The sequence below is a fragment of the Electrona antarctica genome (assembly GCF_951216825.1).
Source record: "Electrona antarctica genome assembly, chromosome: 4".
Classification (NCBI taxonomy): domain Eukaryota; kingdom Metazoa; phylum Chordata; class Actinopteri; order Myctophiformes; family Myctophidae; genus Electrona; species Electrona antarctica.
In genome coordinates, this window is record NC_136809.1 from 1671593 (window position 1) to 1686524 (window position 14932).

The 14932-nt window shown below is 43.9% G+C and overlaps 1 protein-coding gene across 6 annotated transcripts in view; it reads right to left on the reverse strand.

Moving 5' to 3' along the window:
* The window catches only part of kif16ba (kinesin family member 16Ba), a 101800-nt gene that overhangs the window by 54756 nt on the left and 32112 nt on the right, over nucleotides 1-14932 (reverse strand). For all 6 annotated transcript variants that reach the window (XM_079500061.1, XM_079500060.1, XM_079500059.1 and 3 more), the window contains exons 15-19: nucleotides 12250-12387; nucleotides 11569-11651; nucleotides 9767-9855; nucleotides 5625-5678; nucleotides 4098-4347 (exon numbers count right to left, since the gene is read on the reverse strand). In XM_079500061.1, coding sequence (XP_079356187.1) covers nucleotides 4098-4347; nucleotides 5625-5678; nucleotides 9767-9855; nucleotides 11569-11651; nucleotides 12250-12387 — 614 coding nt within the window. The remainder of the gene's footprint in view (nucleotides 1-4097; nucleotides 4348-5624; nucleotides 5679-9766; nucleotides 9856-11568; nucleotides 11652-12249; nucleotides 12388-14932) is intronic.

Consider the following 14932-nt stretch of genomic DNA (forward strand, 5'->3'; position numbering starts at 1 on the left):
TCACATTTAGTCAAAGATTATTAGTCTCTCTTAGACTCTGAGTCTATACATGTCCTGAAATTTGCCATGACTAAATTATTCAACCTTTTGTCATTTAGCATATTTGCGTAAATTATGAAATAATTAGGCTGAAACCCATAAATAGCTATATGTTTTGCTTTACATTTATTGAGAAGGATCTTACAGTCTAAAGTCTGTTTTGATGTCCATACAATAATGTCTTGTCATAATTAAGTTAAATGTAACCTTGATTACTTTAATCCTGGGGCAATGACCTGTCACCCTCATGGGGTTCCTAGCAAGATGTCCCTGAGGGCTTAGCAGTCACTACTTATTGAAATAACCAGTTGCCCTCTGAAAGACCTGAGGAAACAGCAGTCTTACCTCCACCACATCTGGATATCCCTATCTGGTCAGCATATAACTCAATCCTGGCATCTGAGAAGCCTTTCACAGAGGTCTTCGTGCATTGCATTTGATTGCAGCTCTACCTCATGAATGGCAAACACTGATAACAGTCTTGAAGCAGACAACGGATCAACTGCATGATCACTGGAAGACCGATAAGCTTGGACGCAACACCATAGTTAGAAGATAGTTGGCTTGATGGAGCCTGGAAATAGGCACATATAAAGTATATGGCCCCAACAAGGCATATACTAGAAGCAAAGCACAAGAATAGGGCTGTAGAAGCACACATGTCCTATTTCCCAACTAGAACGGTTCATGTGCAGAGTCAGCGTAGCTGGTTGAGAGCATGAGCAGCAGGCCATGCTACTACAATAAAATCCTGGAGGAAGATAAAAGCCAGTAATCCAAAATTCCCTCAATGCCTTGGGGAACTTCACCTTTCTTTTCTCAATGTGATATGCAAGTACGTCCCCTCTGATTCCCCTCTAAAAGACAAGAATTTATGTACATTTCATGTTCAATAAGAATCAGATCCCTGTGCCATTGGGTGGATAATGCACTTCACATCACGAATGTCACTGGAGGCCTTGTGGACATTATTCAGAGGAGAGAGCAAGGTCATACTCAAAATGCTGTCCAACCAGAAGAGGACTATATGACTTTGGTTATGTTGATCATAACCAAAGATCATATGGCCGTCTCCATATATACACTGACCTCATCAAACCCTGGATAGCCATACATGGAGAAGACTGGATCATCACCTAGATCTGCATATATGGAGCTTCAAAACTAGAGCTGACCTGTTCTGACATTCCATATGTTGATCTTCCCCACCCGTCCTTCCTCTTCGATGTCTCTCATTTGACTGTCTGATACCTGTCCATTCAAACTCTAGGCTCCTAACTGATATGACATCTCTTATTCTTATAAGGTATGCTTATTTTAGGCCACCAGCACAGATGGCCGTGCTGGAACTTATGGCCTGCAAGTGTGTACGGACCTGCAAGCTTTCAGATTGCTCCTGCATTGCCAACAAATTAAAGTGCACAGAAATGTGCAAGCTACAAACCTGCAGCAATAAGAAGGAAGAGGAGGAAGATGAAGTGAAACTGATTGATTATGTGATGATAATGATGAAGATGATGAATACTGAAGAATTGATATTGATATGACAGTGATGATTATGATGATGTTCATTGATTAAAGTGAGTGAAAGACATATACTTCTTAATTTTTCCCTCTGTATGACATGTTTTATTCAAAAAACAGTTAGGAGATTTTTCATTCTGTGAATCTATGGTTGGTGTCTTTGAAGGCTGATAACTGCAACTAAGCTACCACTTGGGAACTGCTATCATGTTGAAATATTATCTAGGGATATAGACCTTTTAAAAAAAACATGATAGCATTTGCCACCTTGAATGTCCCTCACTAGTGAAAATTCTGTTCTGGGCCCAAGGACTAAATAACCTCCTCTCTGTACTGGTATTGCTGGACCTTAGTGCTGCATTCGACACTATTGACCACCACATCCTGCTACAGAGACTGGAGCACCTGGTTGGCATCAAGGATGTCGCACTGAAATGGTTCGAGTCCTATCTGTCTGACCGATTTCAGTTTGTTAATGTCAATGATGGATCCTCAACACGTGAAAAGGTCAAATACGGAGTTCCACAAGACTCTGTGCTTGGACCAATACTTTTCTCTTTATATATACTCCCTCTGGGTAACATCATCAGGGAACACTCTATAGATTTCCACTGTTACGCGGACGACACTCAACTATATCTATCGATGAAACCGAACGAAACGGACCAACTAGTCAAACTTCAAGCATGTCTTAAAGACAAAGAGTTGGATGACCCGTAATTACCTACTCCTCAACTCTGACAAAACGGAAGTTATCATTATTGGCCCTAAGCCCCTAAGAGACAAACTAGCCGACGAGAACTTTTCCCTAGATGGCATTACCTTGGCCTCCAAGGCCACTGTAAAGAATCTGGGAGTTATCTTTGATCAAGATATGTCCTTCAAATCTCACATCAAACAAATCTCAAAGACTGCCTTTTTTCACCTGCGTAATATTGCAAAGGTTAGGCACATCCTGTCCAAAAATGACGCAGAAAAACTTGTCCACGCATTTGTTACCTCAAGGCTGGACTACTGCAACTCGCTATTGTCAGGCTGCCCAAGTAAGTCTCTGAAAAGCCTACAGCTAGTTCAAAATGCTGCGGCGCGTGTGCTGACAGGTACCAGAAGAAGAGACCATATCACTCCTTCACTGGCCTCTCTACACTGGCTCCCGGTTAAATACAGAATAGAGTTCAAAATTCTTCTCCTCACCTACAAAGCTCTCAATGGTCAGGCACCACAATATCTCAAAGAACTCATCGATCCCTACAAACCAAATAGAACACCAGTGCGTTTACAGTATGCAAAAATGCTTACTGTCCCAAAAATATCAAAAGTTACAATAGGAGGCAGGGCGTTTAGGTCCCAGGCACCTCAGCTGTGGAACCTTCTCCCGGCTTCGGTCCGTGGTGCTGACACGCTCTGCACATTCAAGACTAGGTTGAAAACCTTTCTCTACGACAAAGCCTATAGCTAGACTTGTCTCCAGTACTCGCTCACCCGATAAAGTCATAAGGGTGAGAACTGAGTAAGGGGAACCTCCCACCAAACCCCGCACCTGTGTTGTGTGTCTGCTAAATACCATAATTGTACATTGTTTGTGTGGGTTTGTCTCCCAGCAGTGCTTGTAATATACACTGTATAGGCTCCAGTAAGGCCTGCCACTAACCCAACATCCGGGGAATCCTTCCCCGGAGTCTCTTTTTGTCCTCCACTTCGCAGTTCCGTGGACCTCTAATATTAACCCCCAACTGACTGCCGAGTGTGACCGTGGACCAGGCCACTTCATGGAGCCCACCAGAAGTGTGACCGTGGACCCGGCCTCACAGTGCACGACCTGGACCAGATGTGGACCAGGCCCCTCCATGGAGCCCACCCTGTCTATCTCTCTTCTATTCTTTCTTCCTATTCCCCTCTACCCTCCCCCCCCTCTCCCCCGACACGGTCGAGGCAGATGGCCGCCCACCCTAGAGTCGGGTTCTGCCTGACGTTTCTTCCTAAAGGGGAGTTTTTCGTTACCATTGTCGCAATATTGCTTGCTCTGGGTGGATCTTTGTTGGTTGTAACGTGTCTTGAGACAACTTGTTGTGATTTGACACTTTAATAAAATTGAATTGAATTGAATCGAAATGAATAGCTTGGGGGCGGGGCTAGTGCTCCAGTTCGGTCTCTATCCTTTATATACTCTATGGTACCGATGCTAAGTCACAATAAAAGCCTGGGTACTGAGGCTACATCACAATAAAAGCCTGGGTACTGAGGCTACATCACAATATAAGCCTGGGTACTGATGCTACATCACAATAAAAGCCTGGGTACTGATGCTACGTCACAATAAAAGCCTGGGTACTGAGGCTACATCACAATAAAAGCCTGGGTACTGAGGCTACATCACAAAAAAAGCCTGGGTACCGATGCTACGTCACAATAAAAGCCTGGGTATCGATGCTACGTCACAATAAAAGCCTGGGTACTGAGGCTACATCACAATAAAAGCCTGGGTACTGAGGCTACATCACAATAAAAGCATGGGCACCGATGCTAAGCGCTACCTTGTGGCGCTGCCTGCCGCGCTCCTGCACCTCCTGCTGTCGCTCCTGCTCGAAGCGCTCCTTCTGCGCCAGCAGGTCGCGCAGCCGCAGCTCCATGTCCTGGCTGCGCATGCGCAGACTCTCCTCCTGACGCAGCACGCGCTGACGCACCTCCTCCGACTCGCGCCGCTGTACCTCCACCTCCCTCTGGAGGCGCTGTAGCTCCTCCTTCTCACTCTGCTGCTTGAGCTCCATCTGTTTCACCATCCTCCTGTTGATTAGTGTTATTAATAGTGCCACTAATATTATTAGACACTAAAGTTATTGTCACACTTTATTACTTGCGCAAGCAGAGCGCGCAAGTAATAGTTTTCGTCCATGTCGCCGTTTGATGCGTATGCGCCGTGCCAGCGTATGACGTAATGACTACTTGTGCTTGATATGGCAGTGGTGTCAGATTACATACATGTATACATAGGGGCATTACCTTTAATCCTCCCGACACTAAAACATATCGTCATTACGTCACCATCGAAAACCAATTACACCCTGGCATTGGGTCCTTTAATCCACATCTTTATTACGTCATCATTGAGAGCTAGTTGTACCAGTTATACCCTGACGTCATATGCTGCTACGATACATACGCATCAAACGGGGCATACGCAAAGTAACCACAGTATACCGCTAATCAACTTACAAATTACATATACATATATACATAGAGGCATTTCCTTTAATCCACCCGACACTGGTCAACATATACGTCACGTAGCAAATAGCTAAACCTAATAATTCAATATTTCAAACGTTCTTTCACAGAGAAGCTGAGATTTGACAGTTTGTAGCGGTTGCGCGCTCTGCTTGCGCACTAGTAGGCCATTTATGGCCTACTAGTGTGCAAAGCAGAGTGCAGAGTGCACTCGACAGAGTGCAGTTCTAGTTATTATTATTCTTCCGGGGTAACCTACCTAACTTCCTGTGATTGGCCGAGCTTTGCATAACGTTTGTAGTAGCTAATTGGCTGTTGTTGGTTACGTAACCAATCTATGTTTTACAATCGTTTATAGCGACATGAATTCCCTTGCAGGGGCAGAATAATATTAATATTGTTATTACGGTTGCCCAAGACGTCCACAGACGTCCTGGGAAATCCCGCTATGTAGTGCCCAAGACGTCTGTGGACGTCTTAGCAAAAAATAAAATGTTTGCCTTTTTTCTTTTTATAAAAAAAAAAGTAAAAAAAAAATGAATGTAAAAAGTACCACCCTGGGTTACTATTTTGAAAGTGTTGCGTGGGAGGCACACAATGTGTTAAATGAAAGTGTTGCGTGGGAGGCACACAATGTGTTAAATGAAAGTGTTGCGTGGGAGGCACACAATGTGTTAAATGAAAGTGTTGCGTGGGAGGCACACAATGTGTTAAATGAAAGTGTTGCGTGGGAGGCACACAATGTGTTAAATGAAAGTGTTGCGTGGGAGGCACACAATGTGTTAAATGAAAGTGTTGCGTGGGAGGCACACAATGTGTTAAATGCAAACTTGTACCTTTTCTGCTCCAGTTTATCCAGCTCTTCTCTCTGCTGTCTCTCAAACTCCAACCTGAGGTACAAACACAGACCGCTCACTGTCAGCTCATTAATGCACACACACACACACACACACACACACACACACACACACACACACACACACACACACACACACACACACACACACACACACACACACACACACACACACACACACACACACACACACACACACACACACACACACACACACACACACACACACACACACACACACACACACACACGTGCGCACACACACAGTCTAAGTAAAAGACTGATGAAGTGTTAGGCTGACTTGTACGTCGTCGTGCACTGTTTCACACAGCAACAGTAGCCGCTCTACAAGCCCACAACGTGGTGCACAGTAACGTGGTTATGAGTTTGTAGATCTACAAGCCCACAACGCGGTGCACAGTAACGTGGTTATGAGTTTGTAGATCTACAAGCCCACAACGCGGTGCACAGTAACGTGGTTATGAGTTTGTAGATCTACAAGCCCACAACGCGGTGCACAGTAACGTGGTTATGAGTTTGTAGATCTACAAGCCCACAACGCGGTGCACAGTAATGTGGTTATGAGTTTGTAGATCTACAAGCCCACAACGCGGTGCACAGTAACCACGACAACACAACAGAGTGTAAACTAAAGGCTACTTTGCTTTGAACAACAAACGGTGAGACAGGAACTGCAGTGAGACAGGAACTGGACAGTGAGACAGGAACTGGACAGTGAGACAGGAACTGGACAGTGAGACAGGAACTGGACAGTGGGACAGGAACTGCAGTGAGACAGGCACTGCAGTGAGACACTGACTGGACAGTGAGACACTGACTGGACAGTGAGACAGGCACTGCAGTGAGACAGGCACTGCAGTGAGACACTGACTGGACAGTGAGACAGGCACTGGACAGTGATACAGACACTGGACAGTGATACAGACACTGGACAGTGAGACAGGCACTGGAAAGTGAGACAGGCACTGGACAGTGAGACAGGAACTGGACAGTGAGACAGGCACTGGACAGTGAGACATGCACTAATTGACTAGTGGACAGACGGATGGGACATGTTGTGGGGGCGGGGCTACCTCAGGCAGGCGGGGCCTCTGTCAGAGAAGAGACTGTGTGTCAGAGAGACATGGAGACAGACAGGAAGAGTTAACTTACATTTTAAAAGGATGTAACATTATACTTGCCCTCTACAACTACAATTTAAAAACACTAAATATTTTAAATAGAGAATCTTTCACTCAATAGGAACTGCTCCTGTCGCAAGTTGATGATGTCATATGTCCATGTGTGTGTGGTTCAGCCATAGAGTAATAGAAGGATAGAGACGGAACCAGAGCTTTTGATGCTCATATTATCCTTAGGAAGCATAACGTTGCTTTTTATTAGCATATGCACTCCTTACATTCCATAGGGCTAGACCACATGGACATATGACATCATCAATTTGCGACAGGATAAGCTCCTATTGAGTGAAAGATTATCTATTTATGAAATAATACAATATTTAAGGTGTTTTTATGTTTTTATTTTAGTTGTAGAGAGCAAGTATAATGTTTTAAGGCATATTTGTCTCATTAGCCAGGGTTCCTTTTAACACCTTTCACAATAAAGGCGCTGGAGTGCCAAGCAGATGAGGCAGGTTTTACTCTGAAAAGCAGCACCTTCCATTTCCCCCCCGAAAACCGTGAGGTAAAATCTTTACATTAGTACCTCACGCTGGTAAGTCTGATCTGATCTCTCTTTAGACCTTATAGAAGCGTTAATATATATGGTAAGTCTCTCTTTAGACCTTATAGAAGCGTTTATATATATGGTAAGTCTCTCTTTAGACCTTATAGAAGCGTTAATATATATGGTAAGTCTGATCTCTCTTTAATTATAGAAGCGTTAATATATATGGTAAGTCTCTCTTTAGACCTTATAGAAGTGTTAATATATATGGTAAGTCTCTCTTTAGACCTTATAGAAGTGTTAATATATATGGTAAGTCTCTCTTTTTAGACCTTATAGAAGTGTTAATATATTTGGTAAGTCTCTCTTTAGACCTTATATAAGTGTTAATATATTTGGTAAGTCTCTCTTTAGACCTTATATAAGTGTTAATATATATAAGTAAGTCTGATCTCTCTTTAATTACATAAGTGTTAATATATATGGTAAGTCTGATCTCACTTCCTTATAGAAGCGTTAATATATATGGTAAGTCTGATCTCTCTTTAGACCTTATAGAAGTGTTAATATATATGGTAAGTCTCTCTTTAGACATTATAGAAGCGTTTATATATATGGTAAGTCTGATCTCTCTTTAGACCTTATAGAAGGGTTAATATATATGGTAAGCCTGATCTCTCTTTAGACCTTATAGAAGCGTTAATATATATGGTAAGTCTGATCTCTCTTTAATTATAGAAGCGTTAATATATATGGTAAGTCTGATCTCTCTTTAGACCTTCTAGAAGCGTTTATATATATACGGTAAGTCTGATCTCTCTTTAATTATAGAAGCGTTTATATATAAGGTAAGTCTGATCTCTCTTTAGACCTTATAGAAGCGTTAATATATATGGTAAGTCTGATCTCTCTTTAGACCTTATAGAAGGGTTAATATATATGGTAAGTCTGATCTCTCTTTAATTATAGAAGTGTTAATATATATGGTAAGTCTGATCTCTCTTTAGACCTTATAGAAGGGTTAATATATATGGTAAGTCTGATCTCTCTTTAATTATAGAAGCGTTTATATATATGGTAAGTCTGATCTCTCTTTACACCTTATAGAAGCGTTAATATATATGGTAAGTCTGATCTCTCTTTACACCTTATAGAAGCGTTAATATATATGGTAAGTCTGATCTCTCTTTAGACCTTATAGAAGTGTTAATATATATGGTAAGTCTGATCTCTCTTTAATTATAGAAGTGTTAATATATATGGTAAGTCTGATCTCTCTTTACACCTTATAGAAGCGTTAATATATATGGTAAGTCTGATCTCTCTTTAGACCTTATAGAAGTGTTAATATATATGGTAAGTCTGATCTCTCTTTAGACCTTATAGAAGCGTTAATATATATGGTAAGTCTGATCTCTCTTTAGACCTTATAGAAGCGTTAATATATAAGGTAAGTCTGATCTCTCTTTAGACCTTATAGAAGCGTTATTATATATGGTAAGTCTGATCTCTCTTTAGACCTTATAGAAGCGTTTATATATATGGTAAGTCTGATCTCTCTTTAGACCTTAGAAGAAGAAGCGTATGTATATATATTTATAGAAGTAAGTGTTAATATTCCAAAACGAGATGCATGATGAAGCAGTGTTTTTTTCACTGACAAAAACTAAATGGAAACTAAATGAAAACTAAATGAAAACTAAATGGAAACTAAATGGAAACTAAATGAAAACTAAATGAAAACTAAATGAAAACTAAATGGAAACTAAATGGAAACTAAATGGAAACTAAATGAAAACTAAATGGAAACTAAATGGAAACTAAATGGAAACTAAATGGAAACTAAACTATGACGACTAAAACTAAGACTAAATATACTGATAATGTCGTCAAATTAGAACTAGACTAAAATGTTAGGAAGGGACTAGTGGACAAGAGATCCACTAGGAAGGGACTAGTGGACAAGAGATCCACTAGGAAGGGACTAGTGGACAAGAGATCCACTAGGAAGGGACTAGTGGACAAGAGATCCACTAGGAAGGGACTAGTGGACAAGAGATCCACTAGGAAGGGACTAGTGGACAAGAGATCCAGTCATTTTACAATTAGTTCAGCAAGTGTAAAATAAGCCATTGCGATGGCATCAAGGCCCGCCAAAATAAATTTTAGTCGACTAAATAAACTGTATATTTAGTCGACTAAAATCTTATGACATTTAGTCGAATAAAACTAGACTAACACTAAGACATTCCGGGGCCATTTGTCGGCCCGTAAAAAAAAGGCTGCGTGCCGAGCAACACACACACACACACACACACACACACACACACACACACACACACACACACACACACACACACACACACACACACACACACACACACACACACACACACACACACACACACACACACACACACACAGTGAACTCACCCAGGGTTGTAGAGCATGACGGTGGAGAGGTTCTCACAGGACTGGGACAGGTCAGACATGGACAGGCTGAAGGTGGACAACAACCCGCTCTGGAGAACAACATCAATAACAATAATCACAATACATCCATCCATCCATCTTCAACCGCTGATCCGTAGTCGGGTCGCGGGGGCAACAGCTCCACCAGAGAGCTCCAGACTTCCCTCTCCAGAGTAACATTAGTGACTTCCTCCTGGGGGATCCCGAGACATTCCAAGGCCAGTGAGTCGATGTGTTTCCTCCAACTGCGCCTTGGTCTGCCCCGGGGTCTCCTCCCAGTGGGACGTGGTCCTTGGTCTGCCTCGGGGTCTCCTCCCAGTGGGACGTGCCTCGAGGACCTCCCTAGGGAGACGCCCGAGAGGCGTCCTAACCAGATGCCCCGGGGTCTCCTCCCAGTGGGACGTGCCTCGAGGACCTCCCTAGGGAGATGCCCGAGAGGCATCCTAACCAGATGCCCCGGGGTCTCCTCCCAGTGGGACGTGCCTCGAGGACCTCCCTAGGGAGATGCCCGAGAGGCATCCTAACCAGATGCCCCGGGGTCTCCTCCCAGTGGGACGTGCCTCGAGGACCTCCCTAGGGAGATGCCCGAGAGGCATCCTAACCAGATGCCCCGGGGTCTCCTCCCAGTGGGACGTGCCTCGAGGACCTCCCTAGGGAGATGCCCGAGAGGCATCCTAACCAGATGCCCTGAACCACCTCAGCTGGCTCCTTTCCAGGATACAATACAAGCTCTACAAAATATGTGACGTGAATAAATGTGACCACATTTGTCTGAGGGACTGAGGGGCTGACTGAGGGACTGAGGGACTGAGGGGCTGACTGAGGGACTGAGGGGCTGTCTGAGGGACTGAGGGACTGAGGGACTGAGGGGCTGACTGAGGGACTGAGGGGCTGACTGAGGGACTGAGGGGCTGTCTGAGGGACTGAGGGACTGAGGGGCTGAGGGACTGACTGAGGGACTGAGGGGCTGACTGAGGGACTGAGGGGCTGACTGAGGGACTGAGGGACTGACTGAGGGACTGAGGGACTGACTGAGGGGCTGAGGGACTGAGGGGCTGTCTGAGGGACTGACATTGGATTTATTTGAATTCTCGTTTTTTCATGTCATATGAAAGCAGGGAATCATAGCTTCAAATTGACATATTGGTTGTTCAGTTTGACCCACCAGTTTTGGAGATATGGCTTATAGAGTAATGTCTTGCAGAGAAACAGCGAGTTGAGAAAACAGGCTTGAAAGGTTACACCTATAGCTACATGTTTAAGCATTTATTTCATATTTACATGTCTTCTGTGGTCTCTAACATTACACCTAGCTACATGTTTAGGCATTTATTTCATATTTACATGTCTTCTGTGGTCTCTAACATTACACCTAGCTACATGTTTAAGTATTTATTTCATATTTACATGTCTTCTGTGGTCTCTAACATTACACCTAGCTACATGTTTAGGCATTTATTTCATATTTACATGTCTTCTGTGGTCTCTAACATTACACCTAGCTACATGTTTAAGTATTTATTTCATATTTACATGTCTTCTGTGGTCTCTAACATTACACCTAGCTACATGTTGAAGCATTTTTTTCTTATACATGCCTGTGATATTAACTCATTCAAAAAAAAAGAAGAAAAAAAATTTTTTCTCCTGGAATCTGGAATTTGCGCGATGGCAGTCTCTCAGTCAGAACCTGGTCACAAATAATTGCATTTGTGATAAATATAGCTGCAAGCAGGAGTCATAAGGGTCTATAGAAGTCGTACCTTGCGTTTCTCCCTCAGTCTGGCTGCCTCTTTAGGATGGTTGAAACGAAACATGTTGGTACGACCCAACAGGATGACGGCTCCTGAATTATAGAAAACACATAAACAAACATGTTGGTACGACCCAACAGGATGACTGAATCATATAAACATGTTGGTACGACCCAACAGGATGACTGAATCATATAAACATGTTGGTACGACCCAACAGGATGACTGAATTATAGAGACATGGTCACAAATAACCGTACCTACCCTGGTTGAGGGGTGTAGCCATGGTAACGGTACCTACCCTGGTTGAGGGGTGTAGCCATGGTAACAGTACCTACCCTGGTTGAGGGGTGTAGCCATGGTAACCTACCCTGGTTGAGGGGCGTAGCCATGGTAACCTACCCTGGTTGAGGGGCGTAGCCATGGTAACCTACCCTGGTTGAGGGGCGTAGCCATGGTAACCTACCCTGGTTGAGGGGCGTAGCCATGGTAACCTACCCTGGTTGAGGGGCGTAGCCATGGTAACCTACCCTGGTTGAGGGGCGTATCCATGGTAACCTACCCTGGTTGAGGGGCGTAGCCATGGTAACCTACCCTGGTTGAGGGGCGTAGCCATGGTAACCTACCCTGGTTGAGGGGCGTAGCCATGGTAACCTACCCTGGTTGAGGGGTGTAGCCATGGTAACCTACCCTGGTTGAGGGGCGTAGCCATGGTAACCGTCACTCCGTTGACAGAACACGTGGCGTCAGGAAGAGGAACCAGAGTCACGTTTCCATTCTGGTTGTCAAACACACAGTGTTCACTGTCCAGATCTAGACCATGTAGAACTGACACACACACACACACACACACACACACACACACACACACACACACACACACACACACACACACACACACACACACACACACACACACACACACACACACACACACACACACACACACACACACACACACACACACACACACACACACACACACACACACACACACACACACACTTCAGTAAACTTGGATCATAACCCAACTCATTAGGCCGGGACTAGACTTGTTTTCATGTGTGTGAGATTAGACAGAATGTGGAGGACACTGAAAATAACTAGAAATGCACTCTGTCCAGTGCCTACCACTCTGTCCAGTGCCTACCACTCTGTCCAGTGTCTACCACTCTGTCAAGTGTCTACTACTCTGTCAAGTGTCTACTACTCTGTCCAGTGCCTACCACTCTGTCCAGTGTCTACTACTCTGTCAAGTGTCTACTACTCTGTCCAGTGCCTACTACTCTGTCAAGTGTCTACTACTCTGTCCAGTGCCTACCACTCTGTCCAGTGTCTACCACTCTGTCAAGTGTCTACTACTCTGTCAAGTGTCTACTACTCTGTCCAGTGTCTACCACTCTGTCCAGTGTCTACTACTCTGTCAAGTGTCTACTACTCTGTCAAGTGTCTACTACTCTGTCCAGTGCCTACCACTCTGTCCAGTGTCTACCACTCTGTCAAGTGTCTACTACTCTGTCAAGTGTCTACTACTCAGTCCAGTGTCTACCACTCTGTCAAGTGTCTACTACTCTGTCCAGTGCCTACCACTCTGTCCAGTGTCTACTACTCTGTCCAGTGTCTACCACTCTGTCAAGTGTCTACCACTCTGTCCAGTGCCTACTACTCTGTCCAGTGCCTACTACTCTGTCCAGTGTCTACTACTCTGTCCAGTGCCTACTACTCTGTCCAGTGTCTACTACTCTGTCCAGTGTCTACTACTCTGTCCAGTGCCTACTACTCTGTCCAGTGTCTACTACTCTGTCCAGAGCCTACTACTCTGTCAAGTGTCTACTACTCTGTCCAGTGTCTACTACTCTGTCCAGTGCCTACTACTCTGTCCAGTGCCTACTACTCTGTCCAGTGCCTACTACTCTGTCCAGTGCCTACTACTCTGTCCAGTGCCTACTACTCTGTCCAGTGCCTACTACTCTGTCCAGTGCCTACTACTCTGTCCAGTGTCTACTACTCTGTCCAGTGTCTACTACTCTGTCCAGTGCCTACTACTCTGTCCAGTGCCTACTACTCTGTCCAGTGCCTACTACTCTGTCCAGTGCCTACTACTCTGTCCAGTGCCTACTACTCTGTCCAGTGCCTACTACTCTGTCCAGTGCCTACTTGCGCTTTGCACACTAGTGGGCCATAAATGGCCCACTAGTGCACAAGCAGAGCACGCAAGTACTGTCAACAGCTACGAACTTACGAGCCAGTTATACCCTGTTATTGGTACATATCTTCATATAAACAGTACAACTTACATATATAAGTGTATGTATATATAAGTTGTAAGTTGATGAGCAGTATACTGTGGTTACTTGGGTTGTTTTATGCTTATGCCGTGGCTGCGTATGATGTAATGAAGATATGTACCAATGCCAGGGTATAAACTTGCTCTCAATAGAGTGTCACAGTCCCGCCTCCTACCAGGGCCCAGGAAATGATTCTCCGTTCATTTTCCTCATAGACATTTCAAAAAGTATTTATTTAAAGACGTTTACGCCGTGGACAAAGCCAACTCTTGTCTTGACAAATCATGACAACAAACAAAAAATTTTGGGCCGAACAAATAATTAGAAAGAAGAAAAAAACGGCAGGTTACAACACTTCTTTTGTTGTTTTTCTTCTTTGTAATTATCTGTTTGGTCCAAAATATTGTGTTTGTTGTCATGAGTTGTCACGACTCGAGTTGGCATTGCATAACCGTCTTTAAATAAATACTTTTTGAAATGTCTATGAGAAAAATGCATTGACGTCGTCATGAAGGGGGCGGGGCTGCGACGCTCTATAGTGACGTAATAAAGATATGTTTCAGTGTCGGGTGGATTAAAGGCAATGCCTCTATGTATGTCATCTGAAACCTACCTTTATTACGTCACCATTGAGAGCCAGTTATACCCTGGCATTGGTACATATCTTCATTACGTCACCATTGAGAGCCAGTTATACCCTGGCATTGGTACATATCTTCATTACGTCACCATTGAGAGCCAGTTATACCCTGGCATTGGTACATATCTTCATTACGTCACCATTGAGAGCCAGTTATACCCTGGCATTGGTACATATCTTCATTACGTCACCATTGAGAGCCAGTTATACCCTGGCATTGGTACATATCTTCATTACGTCACCATTGAGAGCCAGTTATACCCTGGCATTGGTACATATCTTCATTACGTCACCATTGAGAGCCAGTTATACCCTGGCATTGGTACATATCTTCATTACGTCACCATTGAGAGCCAGTTATACCCTGGCATTGGTACATATCTTAATTACGTCACCATTGAGAGCCAGTTATACCCTGGCATTGGTTCATATCTTCATTACGTCA